The sequence below is a fragment of the Pyrgilauda ruficollis genome, unplaced genomic scaffold (assembly GCF_017590135.1).
Source record: "Pyrgilauda ruficollis isolate IOZ18807 unplaced genomic scaffold, ASM1759013v1 scaffold76, whole genome shotgun sequence".
Taxonomy (NCBI): Eukaryota; Metazoa; Chordata; class Aves; order Passeriformes; family Passeridae; genus Pyrgilauda; species Pyrgilauda ruficollis.
Window position 1 is genome coordinate 2221289 of NW_024529488.1, and position 21200 is coordinate 2242488.

The 21200-nt window shown below is 40.5% G+C and overlaps 1 protein-coding gene across 1 annotated transcript in view; it reads right to left on the bottom strand.

Annotated features, from left to right (window-relative positions):
* NCBP1 (nuclear cap binding protein subunit 1) overlaps positions 1-21200 on the bottom strand; it is a 28232-nt gene that overhangs the window by 2779 nt on the left and 4253 nt on the right. The window contains exons 7-22 of the mRNA XM_041486397.1: positions 20865-20934; positions 19995-20210; positions 19323-19420; positions 18004-18067; positions 15934-16044; positions 15456-15520; positions 14689-14751; positions 13302-13376; positions 12116-12219; positions 11168-11290; positions 9900-10002; positions 8479-8572; positions 6504-6607; positions 5762-5876; positions 1110-1253; positions 588-701 (exon numbers count right to left, since the gene is read on the bottom strand). Coding sequence (XP_041342331.1) covers positions 588-701; positions 1110-1253; positions 5762-5876; positions 6504-6607; positions 8479-8572; positions 9900-10002; positions 11168-11290; positions 12116-12219; positions 13302-13376; positions 14689-14751; positions 15456-15520; positions 15934-16044; positions 18004-18067; positions 19323-19420; positions 19995-20210; positions 20865-20934 — 1663 coding nt within the window. The remainder of the gene's footprint in view (positions 1-587; positions 702-1109; positions 1254-5761; positions 5877-6503; positions 6608-8478; positions 8573-9899; positions 10003-11167; positions 11291-12115; positions 12220-13301; positions 13377-14688; positions 14752-15455; positions 15521-15933; positions 16045-18003; positions 18068-19322; positions 19421-19994; positions 20211-20864; positions 20935-21200) is intronic.

Consider the following 21200-nt stretch of genomic DNA (forward strand, 5'->3'; position numbering starts at 1 on the left):
CCTCTGGAGACACATCTACTATCAGGGAAGGATTCATCCCAAGGGAGAATTACACCACTGCTTCCATTCTTCAACACATCTTGTGCTCACACAGGTATAATGTCCTGTAACTAATCACTTTCATCCAGCCACCTGTGCTTATTAACTGCATTAACTGATTTAATACAGAGGAAAATATTAAAAAATCATATTTAATAGATATTTACACATCTCACTAAAAGGAATCCTGCAATATTTTAATTCACTTATTTAAAACATGTCTATTTTAGCATTCTTGTTCACAACATTGCCCTTACTAAAAACACAGTCAAGTGGAAGTCAGTGAAATTCATAACCACATCTTGAAATATCTTTGCAGTACGCTTACAGTGAGGAAATTGTCCACTCAGGATCAGTCACTCCACCAGTCTGCGGCAGAGATTTGGCCAGAGCCAGAGAGTTGTGACCAGCCCCACACCAGCCTCTGGGGAAAATGTGCTGCTGCCACCTACTGCTACTCTTGTGGAGCCTCAGCCCTCCATCAAACCAGCTTTCCCAATTAAGCATGGCGCCGCCAACACCCTTCCAAACTGAGAAAAGAAACTTACCTGCAGGAAGATCTGCTGCAACCTCTCTATACAGCTCTTGTACCAAGGTGTAAATACATCAATTCCACCAGTCTCGCAGCGCACTAAGTGCTCCGTTAACAACATAATGAAACGCTGCAGAGAAGAGAAAAATCCAAACTTACTCAGTCTCTTTAAACTAAAGAAGAATCCTAACCTAAGGCAAAAGGATCTGAGTGTCAGAAGCTTTGAACAGCACTGTGAGAATAACTGTTTTGCTTGGCAAATACTGAATTTAGTATGAAAATAAACCAGTTATCTTCTGGTTGTTCAGGAAATTGTGTGCTAGCAGAACTCCTCCTAAGCACTTGAAACTCATCAGATCCTGCTCCAAACCAGTCTTTGCAGAGGGATGATCTGGACTGACTCTAACCCATGGTAAAGTCACCAACCCCTTCCCATATTCTTATTCCAAGAAGATGCCCAAGATAGTAGTGATTCTGAAAGCTTATAAATCAAGTAACTTCGAAATCTAAACCGAGAAGAGACTTTGACCATCATTACCTGGAATATAACAAGGAAGAGATTCTTCTGCTCACTCTGGGCTGACTCTACTTTTTCCTGCAAGCGCTCTATCTGCTCTTCCAGTGGTCCATCTTCCCGATCAGTGCTTCGGTCATCATCGTCATCGTCATCATCACTGTCTCGCTGTAAATGATAACAACACAGGACTTAACCAGTAATTTGGCAGGTGTGGATACCATTAATACCCTTAATTATTTCCACGTGTGAAATGGTCTGCAGAATTGAAGAGCAGCACACAATTCTGGATAAAAATTTGGAAGGAAAAATGTTAATATGGGAAAGCCCTGAAAAAAAAATTACCAAGATTTCAGAGAAACTAGTGCAAGCATAGAGATTTACCAGAATTAAGGCATTTTCTTCCAGGAAGGTGCTGTGGCTGACAGCCCAGCTGAGGTGCCCTACACCAGAGCATGCAGCATGGGCAGCAAACAGGAGGAGTTGGAAGCTACTGTGCTGCTGGGCAGTTATGACCTTGTTGTCCCTCCTGAAACTCGGTGGGATGGATCCCATGACTGGAGTGTGACTAACAATGGCCACAGGCTGTTCAGAAGGGACATGGGAAGAAAGCAACAGAGGGATTACCCATCAAGAGTTGGATTGAGTGTGAAGAGTGTCTGAAGAACAGCCATGAGCAAGTGTAAAGCTGGGGATCCCAGCCAAGGCAGCACAGGCAGCCTTTGGTCGGTGCCTGTGACCGGCTCCCGACCAAGCAGAGTCCGCTGACGGAGTCTCCTTGCTCCGGGTGCGGGAGGCACCGCACTCACGGGCTCTGGTGCTGCTGGGGGACTTCAACCGCCCTGCACATGCTGGAAAAGTAGCTGTAGGCAATCCTTGCATGCCAGCCAGAAAAGGGAAGTCAAAGAAGGTGTGTCCCCTGATAGACAATGCTGGTACACTGGTAACAACAAATGAGCAGAAGGCTGAGGAACTCAAGCTTCTTCAGAAGAATTTATTTTGCTGCTGTCTTCAATGGTAACCCCTCTTCCCACATCTCTTGAGTGGACAAACAGGATGGGGACCGGGAGAGTCTCTCCCACACTAAGTAAAAATCAGGTTCATGGCCACCTGAAAAACATAAAAGTCTACAGGAGCCAATGAGATGCATCCTAGAGTCCTGAGGCAACCAACTGACGTAGTTGCCAAACCACTCTCCACGACACTTGAAAAGTTGTGGCTGTCAGGTGAAATCCCAGATGACTGGAAAAGGGAGAACATTGTACTCATCTTCAAAAAGGGTAGAAAGAAGGACTCCTGGAACAACTGACCCGTGAGCATCACCTCTGTGCCTGGTAAGATCATGGAACAGATCCTACTGGAAGCTGTGCTAAGGCACATGGAGGACAGGGAGGTGATTTGGGACAGCCAGCATGGCTTTACCAAGGGCAAGTCCTGCCTGACCAACCTGCAGGCCTCCTGTGACAGAGTGACTCCACTTGTGGACAAGGGAAGGGCAGCAGATGTCATTTAACAGGACTTTGACATGGTTCCCCACAACATCCTTCCCTCTAAATTGGAGAGAGGTGGATTTAATGGGTGAACTGTTAAATGGATAAGAAATTGGTGACATCCAGAGGGTAGTGGTCAACAAACCCGAGTCCCAGTCAGTGGGTCATCAGTGACCAGTGGTGTTGCCCAGGGGTCTGTACTGGGACCAGTGTTATCTTGATTAATGGCAGACAAAGCAGTCAAGTGTACCCTCATCAAGTTTGCAGATGACATCGAGCTGAGTGGTGCAGCTGACATTCCTAAAGGACAGGATGCCATCCAGAGGGACCTGCAAAAGCTCAAGAAGGGGCCCACAGGAATCCCATGAGGTTTAACAAGGCCAAGTTCAAGGTGCTGCACCTGGGTCAGGACAGCCCCCAGTACCAGCACAGGCTGGGGATGAGCAGATGGAGAGCAGCCCTGTGAGAAGGACTTGGGGTGCCGGTGGCTGAGAGGCTGGACATGGCCCAGCCATGGGCACTGCCAGCCCAGAAAGCCAAACGTGTCCTGGGCTGCATCCAAAGCAGTGTGGGCAGCAGGGGAGGGAGGGGATTCTGCCCCTCTGCTCTGCTCTGCTGAGAGCCCACCTGGAACCCTGCACCCAGCTCTGGGGGCCCAGCACAGGAAGGACATGGACCTGCTGGAGTGAGTCCAGAGGAGGGACATCAAGGTGATCAGAGGGATGGAGCACCTCTCTTACAAGGGAAAGGCTGTGAGAATGAGGTTTGTTCAGCCTGGAGCAGAGCAGGCTCTGAGGTGATCTAACTGCAGCCTTCCAGTACCTGAAGGGAGCGTCCAAGAAAGAGGGACTAATTACAAGAGCATGCAGTGGTAGAACAAGGATGAATGGCCTTAAACTGAAAGACATCAGGTCTAGATAAGAAATAGGGAAGAAATTCTTTACTGTGACAGTGGTGAGGCACTGGAACAGCTTGCCCAGAGAAGCTGAGGATGCCCCATTCCTGGGACTGTTCAAGGCCAGACTGGATGGAGCTCTGAGCAAGCTGGTCTAGTGGAAGGTGTCCCTGCTCATGGCAAGGTGATCTTTGAGGTCCCTTCCAACCCAGGTCATTCTGTGATTTCACGGTTTATTTAAGGAAAACACAGTGAAAGGTAATACGCCTGCTAACTTTATCATTACATTGTAATGAATAACTTTATTTTTAAAAAAAAATCTGGCTTAGATTTTTCTCAAATTGTATCTACTGCAACAAGACAGGTAATTAGTTAAATAAAGAGTTCTGAAATCTCAGGGCTTTAAAAAATAATGCACCTGGTGCAAATTCTCTCCTGCACTTGGTGCAAGAACTGAAATGAACCCAGCTAGTTAGCACAACAGGAAGGCTGAAGACTGGAGCCAGTGTTTTGAAGTGGGGACTCCCCATATTCATGATCAAAAAAGCTACTCTCAAAGACTAGAAAGGGTCAGCACAGAAACTGATCTACTAACTAGGAACATGGCATGCTTCACTGCATCAAAACCAACACAAAACTACCACCACCCACAAAATACAGCTAAGAAACGAGGCATATAGGAGGAAAGAGAGGATCTGATGGATTACAGCAAATTCAAACACAAGACACTGCTTTAGTATAATATAGTTGTTTCTGTTTCTGCAAAGGCATCCATAAATTACCAGATTGAAACTTTAAATATCTGTAAAAGAAGCATGTGTAACTTCGGATAAATGTGTTAAGTCACCTCCAGCACAGGAAATGAAGTTCACAAGACAGGTATAGCTCTGAATCAGTATAAAAAATGAAAACTTATCAGAGCAAGTGAGAATTTAATTTTATTCTCTCTATAGGAACTTGCCTTTTTCCCATATACAGAGGTTTTCTGAACTCAAAACACTTAAAGACCAAGATAAAGCATACAAGCCTTGGACTCGTTCCATGGTAAGGCAACTCCCTTCATGCTGGGGAAATCATAACTTGATGGCATACTTCCTCTAAAAGGAATGGTCATGCAGCAGAGCAACAGCCTGCAGAACTACTCACTGTTGCATACAAATGTCTCTTCCTGGCACAATACTCATTTAAAGCACTAAGTAATAAAGAGCTTCAGCAAGAGACAAGGACAGAAATTAAAACACTGGTATATTTAGAGATGCCAGAGAAGCTCTTTGCTTCACAGTAAGATCAATGACTGCAACTAAGTCTTCCACAATCACAGGCATTTATTAACTGCTCATCAATGTAGACTGTGGAGGCAACCAGGATAGCTGTTGCTGCTGTGAGTGAAAGAAACAAGAAGAAGGGGCTGGGATGAACCAACACTGGCAAGCTGTGAGTTATTAGTGATCTCTCAACAGAAGCTTCTGGACAAATGACTGACTTGAGGAGCTTTCTTCAAAAAACATCAGCAAGCTCTGTGTCACATTTTGACACTAACCTCATTCAAAATTTTGGAGCTAGCTAAGGGTTTTATGCAGGTAAACACACTTACAGACCTCAAAGAAACACAGAAATACTCTCTTGCTTTCTGCAATTCAGCGTATTCATAAACTGAGTTAATTCTGTCATAACTAAGTACTGCATTCAGCCAAGCTTCCTCGGGCCCTATCCTTCCCAGCTGCCACAGATGAAGACACTCACTCCGTTTTACTGGCCCACTTGAGACAACAGAACACAACAGCAGCTGCTTCCTCATACAGTTTGCTGTATTTAATAATGCAAGATCATGCAACCATATTCAGGAAAATAAGCTGGAAGAAGGAAGTGCCATGCCAGTGTCAGAATCCAGCAGCATCCATCAGAAGAACAGTAACAGCCAACTTCTCAATTGCAAATAGCTGTTTCTGTGCACTTCTGCATGGAAGCCACAAGAGCACTCTTTAACAGAACTTACTATGAATAATTTGTAACGGTTCTCTAGTAAGATAATTGGAATCCAGATTAGAAGGCAAGTGGTAGACATGTTCATATTGCAAGAGAAACTTGTGAGAGAGAACTTGAACAGACCAAATACATACGCACTCCTTTAAAAGACTTTACTAAATTCTTAAATTACAGCTAGGACCAAGAACGCAGACTTGCTTCCTGAACAATCATGTATTCAGTCCTTCCCAAAACCAACTGTGTGTCTGTACACCAGCATGCAGGCTTATATAACTTGGTTTAAAATTTATAAACAAATTACTCACTCTTTTGTGCTGCCTGGCCAATCTTGCTTTGGTCTCCTCCAGTTCTTTGTGAATCTTCAGGACATGCTTATTCATCTTACGAATTGTGGAATGTAAGATCTCCCAGATGTAAAACCTAGGAAAGACACACAGCTCAAAACACCACATTACACACTACTTGAAAATAGGAAACTAGATGTCGTTTCTTAATAGAGAAATATAAGTGGGAGAATTAAAAAATCTGTGTATCATTCAAGGAGACATCTACCAGAGTGAATGAACACTCAGCATACAGGAAAGCATACTTGTAACACAAGAATTCTTAACAATCAGTTCTTGCCTATTTGTTGCAGTACACTCCAGAGTCAGAATTTCATTTCATGTACACACTGCAAGAGTATTAACACAAAACTTGACTCCTCAGATTGAACAACCCTTCAGATCTCAATATGCAATGCACCAGTGGTGGTACAAGTTACATACCACCCCCAAGGGCCGTCTAGGAACAGCTCCACCTCAGCAGGCTTAGACACTACTAGCAAAACGACATGCTAGCAGCAATCTTGCACTGTCACACCAACATTCCTACCCCAACTCAGAAAGAAAAGTGTTTAAGTGCGTATTTTTCTGTACTTTTTGTACAAAGGGCAAAAGCCCAATTGTACCTTATTCCACTACTGAGTTTTCAAAGACTGAACTATGTACCGGCAAGTTAAAATAGCAAATCATAGACAAATAACAACCCAAACCAAGTTCTTGTTACCTGGTAAAATCATGAGCCAACTCTGATGAAAAGATCCAGTTTGCTACTGCAGCACAGTCAACAATTTGCGTCCGAATCATCTTGTCCACGAGCACAGCAATCATCTGTATTTTGTGAAAGACAAAATTTGTGTAAAATACTCCATCCTCAAATAAAACCAGAGATGATCTGATGCAACTCTATATCAGTGGTACTACTGAGTAATTTTGAATACTCTAACAAACTGGGTAGTCTAGCTTAAAACATTTCAAATGAGGGGATCTGTATCAATTACATACAGCATTCTGACTTGGTTAACAACCATACCTACTTCTGAAAGTATCACTCCTTGTTAGCATACATACTCCCATACAAAAGCAAAAAATACAAAAATCAGAGTTGGAACTGAGGCCTTGAGAAACACGAGCGCTAGTATTTGACATCAAAGTATCCAACCAGAGCACATATACCTGTCAGATCAGCATAATGAAGGAGATGCTGTTAGCCTACTCTCCTTGAACTGCGGCAGCCCTCAAACATGACAGTAAGCTTTTCTCTACAGGGCCCATTAACCTCAGGACAGAATGAACGAGCATCGTGGAGTCAGTGGAAAGGCATACTTGCTTACAGGCACTGATTCTGAGGGAGTTGCAAGCCATCTAGCAGGCAACTGCAAAGAAGAGTTACTGACTGACTAAAGAAGATGCAAGCTGTTCAGAAAAAAGGGCTTATCTTAGTTACTCATGTGATTGAATGCCACAGTATCTAAGAACCACAGCCTGCACTGTATTTATCCTTACAACCACCCGTTGTCAAATGAGGAAGTGTAACAAAGCCCCTTTTAAGGAAGGAAAATTAAAATAACTGAATGAATCATACAGAGGATTCAGCACTCAACTTTCAATTCCCAGGATAGTATCCTATGCTTTATTTGTCTTTCTGCATTGCCAGGAAGGATTTCTGATTACTTAGCCTGGTCTTCCAAAAAACACACATCTAGGATTTTTAGAAAATATTTGATCTCAATGTTAAAGTTTCTCTTTATGAAGTCACCACCACCAGCTTACTTTTGAGTCCAGGGACTATTGACTCCTGCTATTAAGTCACTACCTGCAGCACAGACCACCGATTAGTGCTTTAAGCCATATAAGCATTGTTGGTCTGAACCAAATCAAAGGATGTTCCCATAGACATGGGAGTAGGGTGAACAGCCTGAGAACAGACTCCGGACAAGTGTCCTGCTCTGAAAGCACCATTCCTTCCATGTGACAAGGAGGCTGTGGACTTGGGAGTAAGAAAAAAGTGCTGGATCAGAAGCAAAAAACATGGAATTGCAGTAAAAGCAAGAGAAGAAAAGTCCCATGATTAAGCAGAACAGCAAACAGCAGACTTTCCTAAGTTTTGCACTTGAAATTTTTTCAAAAGGATCTTGAATCATTAACAAAAATTTAACATGACTATTTAGTCTGGGTTTGAAACCTCCATTTCAATTTGGTAATGCTGTGATACAAGGGAATGAAGAGGAAGCTGATTCAGATATTACACTGCAGTAATAAAATTTCTTCTGATCCAGTTAAATGGCAGCAAAAAGTAGGTCAGACTGTAAATGTCACATTTTCAAGGTCAGTAAACTGGGTAATAAGTTAAATTTTTTTTAAATCCTCCTTTTATGATGTTTCTAAGAGAGGTAACAGCTTGCATAGGTATCTTCTAGGTGCTCCTTTTTACCACTAGAGAATAGACCACAAGTCTAGTAGCAGATGCAAGGATTACTCCTGGTTGTCGCTGGCATCACTTCGTATAGTCTGGCCGGTGCAACTGAGAGGCACAGCCTTCATTTTAGTAGCAGCAACAATAAAAACAATCTAAACTTTCCTTAAAATGACATTAGACAAGTTATTTTTAAAGGACAGAAAACAAACTTTACGTTTTTTTAGACACATATAACCTCTGTGAGCTGAAACTCACAAAGATCCTTGACATTCCAGCCTCTTACCTGTGGATGATTCTTCCAAACTTCATACACAACTCTCAGAACATGAAGCTTCCCCTCATCACTTTCAGCAAGTGTTTTGAAGACTTCATGAAACCTTTTAACAGAAGTAAGTAGTCAATGGATAGGCTGGGACCAGGTCAAAAATCAGCAGATATAAGGCAAGTGGTTTAGATCAGCCAAAAGAAAATAATGTGACTATCTACAGCATTTCTTAGACAACTATTCCCTGGAAAATATTACCATCCTGAGCTAAAACAGTCTACAAAGAAATGACATCTCCTAACAGCATCTTACATGGTAGTGGTGAACCTACTTCCTGAAGCTAGGCTACATTTCTCAGGCTCTCAAAGCAGGAGGCACTTTTCTGCTTCATGTGCTTATCTATACACAGCTGACCCAAAATTTGCTGCCTTTTTAGCCTTAGACCTTCCCCTTAACGTGTTTCTGCAACTTCAGACACTTATCCTAAGTGCCTCTTTTCCAAGGAGAGGCTGCTAAAAGCACCTATTTTAGCAGTTACTCTGACTGTTACACTGCATTCATAGCCCAGCTTATTGTAATATAGCTATAAAGCATAAGAGGCTCTTCTTGATCTCTTGGCTGCCACAGTTGTCGTGCAGCAGAGAAAATACCATGGTCTAAGTATCTGAATCACCCTGCCTCTTTTACTCCTGACTGCAGGTTACTACCTGCAGTTTCTTATCAATTTTGTCTCTGTAGAGCTTCCAGGTGCATGTTTGTGTAGTTGTTTTATCTATCTTTAGGGACAGATAGAAAAATAACTCATTAAGATGCACGTGACTACTTTTCATGTAACAAAACCACTTAAAATCAACTCCAAAACATTAAGGATTAAAAATGTTATTTTAATTTTGCTAAAAAATGGTGCAGTAAATTCTTTGCAGTTCCAGCATATCTTTAAGGGATGAACTCCAAAGTCTTTTAGGATGGATTTTACTCTGCTTTGGTAGACAGAAGAAATGAACAGCAGACTGCTTTGAAGTTTCCTTTTTTAAAATACAAATATAATTGTCCTAGATTCATATTCATAGTACAAGATATTGTGATGGCAGCTACTCAGTCATGTACATGAAATGTAGGGAGAATCCCTTTTCCTTTGCCATAATCAGCAAATAAGCAATACGCAAATGAAATGATTTTCCAAACCTGTCTCATTCAACCACATGACTGCAATGCATACATTTCTGTTAATTCCATTCATAATGTACAATACATCTATATGTATAATCAGGATTTATATTACCATTCCTTCAGTAAGCAATGTCATTAGCTCTCCTAGTCATATTGCTTTGTGGAGTACCAACACTGCTGAAGCTTGCATTCCACTTTTTCTATCATGCATTTCACTGTCAGAATTAAACTGTTCTGTGAGCCCAAAATAATGCACATATTATACTTACTTTGCCAGGGCGCTGAAGGAGTGGCTAAAAGACTTTGCAGCTAGATGGAGCAGAGTTTGAACAAAGACTTCTATTTTCAGAGGGTTGAAAGTAAATCCTTCACCTGCAAGTTATTTGAAGTTGAAACCAATAAATACTTCAAGTAAAGCATGTAAGCTACTCACACAGCTGTAGAGATAACTTATGATTTTAGCTCATTTCACAAGAGTTCCACCAACACAGTTTTGCAGGGCTGAGCAAGGAGCTAGCAATGACTCCCCCAAAATATGCAGTTTCACGCTCCACTTTTGCCATGGAGAAGATGTGCAGGAAGCTTCTTCACCAACACGGAACTCTATCAGAAACACACCACCCCACCAGCATGTGACAGCACTGATGTCAGCAAAGGAAACTGCAGCTGTGCACCAAGATGAGGGCTGAGAAGGCCATAAAGATGGGGTCTAAGTGAGGAGGGGGGAAGGTAAGGATCATTAACGTACAGAGGCCAACCATTTAGGATATAGGAGAAAGGTCCACCAGGCACGTACATCAAATATGGTTACTATGGTGAATGGTGACAGGTGCTCTCCTGAAGCTGAAGACAGGCAGAAGGAAGAGCATTAATATGTAGGTAATGCCCAAAGCAAATCAGGAAACATGACAGTGGATCCCAGGGGAAAAAAAATCCAACATATTATGGTTGCTCTCTGCCTGTATAGCTGAGCCCCTGCAAATACTACAAAAATAATGAAGCATTCGCCATTCTTTAGATCACTTCTAACTCCCTCTCACACCCCTCACTCCATGAAACACTCAGGCTTTAGGAATGAGTTGCTGCCTGTGGCTGCAAGGCTAAGAGGAATGTGAGTAGTCCCACTGTGAGTTTTCATCTGTGGAACATGCCAGCCAGCAGGCTGGCTGTCTAATATGCTGTGGGACTGCCCTGAGGGGAGGTAAGCTCTTAGGGCAGAAGCACTGAATTTCAAAACAGTCCTCTGCAGCTGAAAGCAAAGGAGATGTTAAATTCTTTTATTCCATCAATAATTGCAAGAAAACACACCTCAAGCACCAGGCTATCTCTATTAGGAAAAACAGGCATGCCTCTGCATGTAGGATGCTTACAAAAAAAAAAAACTAGCAGTGGTGTATTTACTGCTAAATTGAAACCAACTACTAGAAGGAAAAGCATACAGGTCTGTGAACCAACACATTCAGCTCCAAAGCATGGCAGATCAGTCTACACACAGAATAAATGACAGCTTGTTAAAGGATAACAGCTTGTATCTTACCATCATCATCATCCTGGTTTGGATTAGGTACATCTTTTAAAATGCTGAAGATTTCATCGTTGCTGGCCTTATTTTTAATTGCAATTGTTAAACAGAGTGCCACAGTATATCCAGGAAGAGACCCTGAAGAAGAACAAAAAAAGGTCAAAATTATGGAAAGGCAAGTAAGCACGTTTAACATCAGTCTGCCTTGCAGAGAAACAAGTACCCTTCCCAGTTACACCTAAAACTTGGTGTTTCAAATATCATTGTCGACCTCAATATGCCACAAAATATTCTGGTCTTCATGTTAAATTCAAAATTTGGAGTAGAACTTTTAGACCTGAGCTCAAGCAATCATGTTCCTCACTAAAAGTCTATTTCAGCTTCCACCAGGTTTCTAAAAATACAATACTTCCATGTTTTCCCACACTGTATCTTTGATGATGACACTTTTATGCTTAGGACTGTATTTACACTGAGCAATAAAAGGAATAATAAGGTCTCTCTCTACTTCAGTCTTTATGGTGTCTGCTCCTTCTGTATGCTCGTTATATCAAGTTTACTGGTAAAATATTTTAGTGCTTCATGAAGTTCAAAAAATAATTTCTCATTATCACTTCAGATGCTGCTTTCCATAGTATTGTGCTCAAACAGGTGAAATAGATGAATTGTCCAATTTTAGACTTGTGGCAAATAACACGGCACAACACCACAGCCATATCAGCAATAGTATCTTGATGTATCTGGATTTTCTTTGCTTCATAAGTAGCAGACAGCATTTTATTAGAGAGATCAAGGCTTAATACATATTAATTGCTCATGTGAAGCATATTTACCCATGCGAAAATCAGGTATATTTGATCTGCATTCTTTTTTATCAAGACAACTTATATTACTGTCAATCTAGTGTGCTCCCTTGCTCTGAAATACTTCTTCAACTTGAAAACTAGTAATTTTAATACTTACTATTGCTCTCATCTCCGTATTTGTAAATGCACACGGGATTAGCAGGACTGAGGACAGAAAAACTTGCAGGAACAATGTCTATTATTCGCTGATGGTAGGAGAGTCTGGAAATAACAAGTTTCACATCAGTAGAATTGAAAAGGGAATAACACCACAGCTAAAGAGTCCTCTATAATGTTTTTTTCTCTATTTAATGTCCATAGAACAAGATTCAGAATGCCTATACAACAGAATGCTAGTTTCTGCTGGGTAGTAAGAGCTGAGTAAACCAAACTTACTAGTACATGCTTTCTATTTTAACTCTGTGATGCTAGAGTTGCATCTTCATACAATTAATTTGCCTTATGAAAAGGCTGTCTGGTAAAAAATTTTATGCAAAAACCTGTGATGTGCTGCAGAAACCTAGTAAGATGTCATCATTCAAAGCAGGAAAAATACTAGACGAGACATTTTAATTTTACTTTTCAGGTTCATTCACTCTCACAAAGACATAATTTGCTATCAGAGTTTTCACTGAAATGGAATACTGTCACACAAAAAAAATGCATTTGTTGTGCAGCACACTGCTTTCGCACTTCAGATATGGAATTCACCCAAACATTGATTGTTTTCACATAAGATGCTGAATAACATAGGCTTTTTCAACTCTTTCTCTCTCCTACACCACTCTAATCTCAACAATTTTAAACCCAGACTACTTATCAGAACTACTGATTATGTAGTCTTGTTGGGTTTGGAGATTTGGTTTATTCAGACAGTTGTTCGTTAGTTTAAAGTAAATGAAAATTAGAGGCACCTAGAAAAATCAAAACTAGGTTCTCAATTTTTAATAAAATTAATGGTCAGTTCCCTCTACTTCTGTGCATGCTGAATAGATTCCATGAATATAGCCTAAATTTTCTTCCCATGCCTATGGTGAAGCATGTCTTTATGTAACTACAGTGTGCATGGACAGCTCACTACTCTCTGCACCACCTGTTTCTCCCTCTCTTTAAAGCAGTGTCCTACAGCCGGTAAACCAGATTAAAAATCATACAAACAACAGACTCATCTTTTAACTGAAAATTAATTGTACGAATAGATGTGCCCAAGACACATCTATTGACAAAAGTCAAGTTAAAAGGACTCCGACAGTATTCAGATGAAACTTTGCCTTGAATGGCAACTATGGAAAGATCTTACTTACCGCATGCACTTTTCCAAAACCTCTCTCACAAATTTGGGTTTGGGTTTTTCAAGGTCCTGAGTAAGACAATCTGACCTATTGAAGGACAGAATACAATGGCTTTTAGCAAAAGCATTTAGTCTTTTTAGTCTCTTTTTGGTTTGGTCTGATAGTACAAAACACTCACAGTCTGAAGACAATGGGGGTGCTGCACCATTAGAGTGTAGGCACTTTAAAGCCATTGAGGTAAGTTAATCACTACTTCCTTATTGGCAATTAGCATTGCTGGAATCTCTTCTCTGTGTGATAGATTTTCAAGTAACCTCCCTTCCCCCACCACATTAAAAATTATTTGTGGCTATGGTTAGATGGCTTTCCCTTTCCTTAGGAAAGGAACCTTGAGTGATTTCATAGTCTTTCCCCCTCAGCTCTTCTGGCTGATTTCAAATGCATTGCAGGTAAAGAAAAGCCTGAAATACAGTTACAGCAAGATTTGTGAAAAGAATCTCTTGTGAGAGAGATCCACAGAAACATTGCCATCAGGGAACATCCTGGCAAACTAAAATTACCTCATTGAAAACTGCTGCCTGGTCAGTCAACATGGATGCACACCAGGATAGCCACAAAGCACGCAACTCCACAAGAGTACAGTGCAAGAAATTTAAGTAAAGCCACAGAACCCTATCACAAGGCTGATAAACCCCCCTGCCACAAGGACTCTCAGGCAGATCACCTACAGAATGCAGGTACAGTCAACAGCCTGTGGAAATTACTCCATGGAGGACTTGGCCTCAAGGGAATCTCCCTTGCTACATGGGTGCCTGGAATGGAAATCTCAGGGAACCTGTGCTCAGACATTAATGGACTCCAGGGAGCTCCTGCTACAGATGCCGGATCAAAATGTGGCATAGTAAGAACAGACGGCAGGGCAAGCTCTGAGGGAACTTCAGGCACAAGGATTTGGCAGGTGGGAAAAAGACCACAAGGTCTCAACGATAAAAGTTATAATGACAGTTATAATGGTTTAGGACAGGGCAGAGAGCAAAACAACAGAATGAATTCAGGATACAAAGAGTCAGCACAAACCAAAGTACAGAAAAGGTACGTGGAGGCATTTAGGAAAGTTTGGTAGCAACTGACAGAAAGTGCAGGACAAATTAAAGGGATCACATTTCTGCTTCCCCTCTTTAAGGTTTGAGATTTACCACAAAGTTCACCAGGGACAATACAGTGATTAAGATTCCCAAGATAATCTACCACCAAATGCTGGTGGACAGATAACAAAAGGTCTCTGATAAGCTAGACGAAAGCCATTAACAGGGCCACCATACTATGATACTTTCCAGATGTGTTTGAAACGTTTAGGTTTTAGCAATATCTGGTTTGAATCCAAAGGATAGAAACTTACCAGTCTTCCCAGCTCCAACGGAACTGAAAGTTGCTCAAGTGGTGCGAAAACCAGTTAATAAATCTTAATTAGAAAAAAAAACAAAAAAACTCTGTTAAATGTCAGAAGTCCAGGAAAACTTTCAGGTGAGCTTTTCTCATAAATGCATTCTACTTTTCCAAGACGAGCCTAAACTATTTAAGCTATTACAGCATTAAACAAGTTGTAATGGCTGAGATACAAAAGATTCCGTTTGTAGTCAAAAAGGTTTTATGGACAAATAGCCTGCGAAGCATTTCACATGAAGAGATGAAGTATTTAACTACCAATTAAAATGTAAACTTACTGTGAATACACAACATTTTTAATGAGTCATTAACTACTCTCCTACTCAATGCAGACTTCACTGAAAGGCTAAAACCACCACCATTTTCCTCCTCTGGGTGGCACAGATGCCATCAACTTCTCTTACAAGTCACACCCCCCACCACTAGGGAGCAGGCAGCAGAGTGCTGCACAACCATGAACAATTCTGAACATGGAAAGCTGTCACTGATCTTAACTGTCCTGCACAGACAGCTGGACTTGCAGGGGGGCGTTCCTGGGAGGAGAGGCAAGTAGTAAATCCTCTGCTTTCCATGCAAATCACTCAAAGCCGGAGCTCACAAAACATTTTGAATAACATCAGGTAGCTCTAATAAGGCTTTCTAACTACTCTTTCCAAACCACTGTTTTCTTCCACACTGGATATCAAGGAATGTTTTCCACCATCTCCAAAACACATTTACCTGTCCACACATGTAGTGTTCATTGTGTCCAAACGCATGTAGAGCATTTCTGTGGCTTGCGCAAGCTTAAAGTTGCTTATTAAGGTTTACCAAAAAGAAGTAGGTAAGTCAGATGTTTTTAATTTGCAGTTTTTAATAGAATGTCATCAACTTTTTGTATTGGAAGCCCCCTGAGCCTACTCCAAAATCAGGTAAATTAAGTAAATCCACAGTAGAAAAAGCAAAGAATATTTTGAGTTCCACCCTGTAATCCCAATTTGTTCTTATGGCAACAAGACTGCTGGCTTCTTCTACAGAAGGACAGAATTCACACCATGCAACAAGCAATGCAAGTGCTCCAGTAAAAGTTTCCTGCAGATACTGTGAAATACTAATACTGTAAAATATTAATAGTATTTATTACTGTCCCATCAGCTACAGAACAAACAAAATGAAGACTGCATTTCATAAATGCTCCTTGGGAGCACAGAAAGGATACAACTTGTGGTAAGGAGCCAGGCTGAAGTTTGCACAGCTCAATCAGCAGCGTTGTGTACATGACTTCAATATGTGGTGGAGACGGCAGCTGAAACAACTCTGCAAATATTACCTGTGGGAGAGGAAATCACAGAATAAGAACACAGTCCAATGTGTAAGAGGCAGTTGTAACACAACACTGTACTAATACAGTCCACTCTAACTGCTCTTGTCATTTCATGCTAACTCAACACTGGCATTACACATCTATTATGTCAAACAAACATAGCATATAACAGTAGAAATGGGCACAGTTAAAAGAATATATGCATTAAAATTCATTTTTATCTTTTCCATTGTGTTCTCTTTTCTTCTATACAAAACAGTATATAAATAAAGTCACAACTTTAAACCGAGAATTACAACCAGCATTTCATACAACAAATACATACGCTCACCACCACTTGGAGAAACCCTTCTAAGAAACATGAAAATAATCCTGCAGTCAGCATTTGTATTCTTATTTTAAAGTATGCCTATAATAACAGCATGTCAAACTCTGGGTGCTAGAAAAAAAAAAATCATCACTGTACAGCATCCACCTTTGAGTTGTTTATTTCGTATTCCACTCTCAACTAAATTTAAATTACATCAAAGGAGTCGGGAAACTGATTCATTATGGTTGATCAGTTTCCTCTTTAAATTTTTGAATGAAGCTTAAAGGAGCTTTTTTTTTTTTTTTTTAGGAAAGTCTTACTTGTATAAGATATTGACATGCATTTATAGATTTCGAAAACATCACATGAAAACACATTGGCTAGAACTTGTTTTTCTAAGGAAGGACTCAAAAGCATGAAGAGACTGTAAGATGCTGGGGAACCTTTCTGTGTCAGCATAATTTGGACATTTTGTTCAGACAGATATTGCCAAAAGGTAGGGAAAACCCTGTTGGGCAGAAAATGGCTCCATTTTTCAATACAGGAAATAACAAGTGGACATTCTGAAACTCAGTGAAACTTCACAAGAAAAAAAAGGGAATTTTTCCAGTGTTAGTCATAGAATTTATACACTTTTAGTTTTTCCATCACTTTTTACAGCACTTCAAGATACTGGAGATAAAATCACTGCATGTACTTCAATGTTAAGGCATAAAATTATTCCTAATTTTAACACTGTTTAATGTAATAAATTTAATACTGTTCTGAATTCAGAGTACAAAAAGAACAGAGGTGACCAAAACTCATGCAATTTCACAGCAATCAGAGTATTTGGCATTTTGGTGGTGAAAGGAATTCTTAATCCCACTTTAAAATCAATATTCTACATGGAATTATTTCTTGTCATAATTACTTCTGAAAATCATACTTCTAATTACTTCTTCATAAAGCCTTTATACAACAAGTTACTTTTACTCTACTCTGTTAATTCCTCTGAATTTTTGATGAAAATTAGTGAATATGGCTCTGCAACTTGAAAACAGTTTTCAATGAAGGCAGTAAAAGAAGATCTGTGCTGCTCTGCTGGTACACATAACAGTTATCTAGAATTCTCAAGTAAGGAGATGTCCCAGAGGAAACATGTTGCTACTTCACTAGAACTTCTTTTCAAGGCTAGTACGACAAAATAATTTCGAAGATTCAAACATAAAATCATGCAGAATGGCTGAGTCTAACTGGAGATCATCAAGTCAAAAGCCCCCTGCATACTGCAAGGGTCACCTAGAGCAGGTTGCTTAGGGCTGTGTCCTGCTAGGTTTTGAACTTCTGCTACTCTAACAACAGTGCTTAATCACCTTTGCATTAAAAATAGATTTTTCTAATGTTTAAATTGAGTTCCTTGAACTTCAGTTTGTGCGTGTTTCCTCTTATATTTCAGTTTAAAATGGAATGCACCAAGTTAAAATGACAACAGCACAAGACTATCACTCAATTGTACATAAACCTGTTCATTTAAAAGCTGTTGGTTGAATTTAATAAAATTCTGGTTGATTCCCAGATCAAACTGTAATTTAAGGAACTTATAATGGAACTAACAGGGATGTGTTACTCATGAAATAATGGAGCACTAAAGAGGTGATCTATAAAATCCATACCTCTACTATGTGGTAGTTCAAAGGGATCTTGTTATTTCCCGGATAGCTCAACAGCTGTGCAGCACTGTAAAACCACAGACACAATAAATTCAAACATAACACAGCAAATGTGATATAAAACTCAAGCAAGAGAATTACAGAAAACAAAAACAACACCAAACAATCAATAATCCTTCCAAAATCTGTTATCTGACCCTCAGAGCACCGAAGGAAAGAAACAGCACAAGGATTCACTAGCACTGCCTAAACTACGATATGTAACAATGTGCAGCAGTAACACTGCTTGAACACTATCCTACTACCCACAATGGTTTAGCACAGTGGAAAGTCACAGTGATCTGTAATTGTAGCATGTGTACATGAAAAGGGGAAAAAAAAATTATCCCAAACAATTAGATGTTCAGAATGACTTGAAAGTACAATTAAGCTAATGGTTTACATAAGAAACTCTCATTTTTCAAATGCCTTATCTTTTAATCGGTTATTATCACCTATCATTTGTGCAAAGCAAACCACTACCTCTGGCAAATCTTGTATCTCTCCTGGTCTTTTACTATCCTCTGAGAATTAATGAAGACTATCCCAGTAACAGCAACAACACGACACAGCTGCAACCACGAAACTTTATCACATGCCATCACCAAAAACATTTCGCTGCCCATTTCATGCATATTATTCAGGGTTTGATAGTTTTCATACAGAAGTGTGACAGCTGTGGTAAACCATTTTGGTTATCAATTATCCACATCAGATAGTGTTTGAGCAGAAATAAAGTGCCCTGACTGCCTCCTGGCACAGCTGAATTGAAACTGATGAAATCTGGCCCTGCAGTGACTCCCCAGAGTAAACTCAATTATCCCTGTCATGTAATTCTCACAGGAAGCACAAGAAGGAGGTGTCCATAAACACCAATGCTCAGTCAGCTGCAGATGAACCAGCTCCATGCTCACTGCCCCAACAAATAAGCATTCCAGGAAGCACAACATAACCACATTTTCCACAGAGATCCCATGAGGAATAAGGCACGTCTGCATACTTTTTGCAGCACATGCCGTATTACCAAGGGATTCCTCTCCCAAGAAACTACTGCCCTCTGGATTACACAGACTCTCTGTTATCTGGATGTTATGGATAAACAGTATTCCGGGCAACAGTTTCAGCACAGATAAATGTAGTAAATAAACTTTTACACCACCAGCTTCAGGAAACGTTTGATATGGAGCTCTTGCATAACCAGTGCAGGACATATCCCCACTAGCACCAAAGCCATGGTAGCATTTAAAAAGTGCCACAGCCCCCCAGTATTAAGCTCCTCCTACCAAGTCTTTCTCTCTTTCCAGTGAGATTTGATGATGCAGTGGAGGTTCTCCTCTATTACAAATCTCTCAACGGAGTGGCTGCCAGGCATGACAGGACCCTGGTAAGAGAAAGTGAAGACCCATGAAGATCACTGCTAATGCAGTGGTACCACAGGCAACAAGCTTTCTTAGACACATTTGCAGGTAGAAAAAAGTAATCCAACATCCATATAAACACCATGAGGTCTCAGCTGTCCTATATCCTTCACGACTGAAAAGCTGGTATGAATCATTTCCACACAAACCTCAGAGTCACCCATGTTTAAAACAAAGTGAATAGTGGGACTCATTAAAAGAAGAGATAAGAACAAAATTAGAGAACATGATTCTAAGTTCACAGAGCATTTACTTCTTCCCTTGCTTTGTGGAGTCACTGGAAAAAAAAAAACAAAAAAAAAAAAAAACCAGCTAAGCTAGACTATAATAAAGCCATAGAGTGGAAGAATACACAGTCATGGTCTTCTTCACTGCAAAAACCAGAAGCCAATAAGCGAAGGTAAAAGGCAGCAGACTCTGTTTTGGTTCTGGCCTTCCAAGCACTCACTGTTCTGGGAGAGATAACATCACATTTTCACCAGTACTGCCCCAGGAACTCGTGAAATCCTCTCACCATTACCCGCATCAATCACGTACCTCAGGGTCATCCGTGTAGTCAAACATTCTAAAAATAACCCTTGGCATCGGGTACACAGAATCTTCAGTGTGAGGTGGGGGCGTGAAGGGAGGCAGATTGTGTTGCAGTGCCTCACAGAGAACGCTGTCAAAAGCCAAGTAGGGCCTCAGGATATGCCGCTCTTGCCAACGGTCTTTTTTCAATTTCTGAATCTGAGACCAAAGGCAGTCTAAATACTGAAGGGAAAGGTGAGAAACATTAGATCTGCTGAATCTCTGAACAAAAAGGGCAGTTTCCTGAACTACCTGAAACGTATACATTCCATATTACATCCAGAAAAAACCCAGAGTTTCTTAAACTGCTGATTCAGTAAACCAACAAATAATTTAAAGAACTCTAAATGCCAGAACTATTTCTAAGTCCATACAGTTTTGTGTCAGTAAAATTTAACTCCTGGCAATTTTTTAAACACCAACAGGCACCTCATGAGCCCCAGAGAAACTACACCAGTGAACAGTCACTGCTCTTTGGTGGTATTAAAAGTCCTAATATCCCAGCATGCTCACAGTTTCACAGAAAAAGTCCTTTTAACATGAAGCCCTGTAACGTGCAGTTCAAAATCAAACACTACAATTTACTTCATAACTTTTCCTCAGGGGCTTGCAGCAAACAACAGAATCCCCTCCTCCTTACTCAACACAGCCTCTTATTTCAGCCCAATACTTGGAAAAGAGCTCCCCACACAGAACTTGTTGGAATCAATGGCAAACAGCAGACAAATCAAAGCATTCATACTCTTAGAGGTGCCTTCTAATTTCATGTAAAAGAACACCTTAGTAAAAAAATTTTTTCCCAGTTTTCTAAAGGAATGAAATGTAAAGTCTAGTCACCTCTTCTTGTGGATGTGGTTTATCAGCAGTCCACACTTGCAGCATGGGTACATGAATCTTCTGGCGGCGTCTGTTTAAACAGGAAAGAAAACCTGAGTTTTAACAGACTAATTTAGGGCAGCAGTTTTGTTTTTATTGTGAGTGTGCTACTATTTGTTCTCTTCAGCTGATGAATTCTACAGTAGATAAAAGCCAGGTTTGTGATACTTAAAATATCTCCATTATAGTACCTTGACAATGTTAACCTGAAGCACCTAGACAGAAAGCAACACTACACTAATGCAACAATCGATCTGTACTAATAGCACACAGCTCCAGCTGCTTCAGCATGAGCAG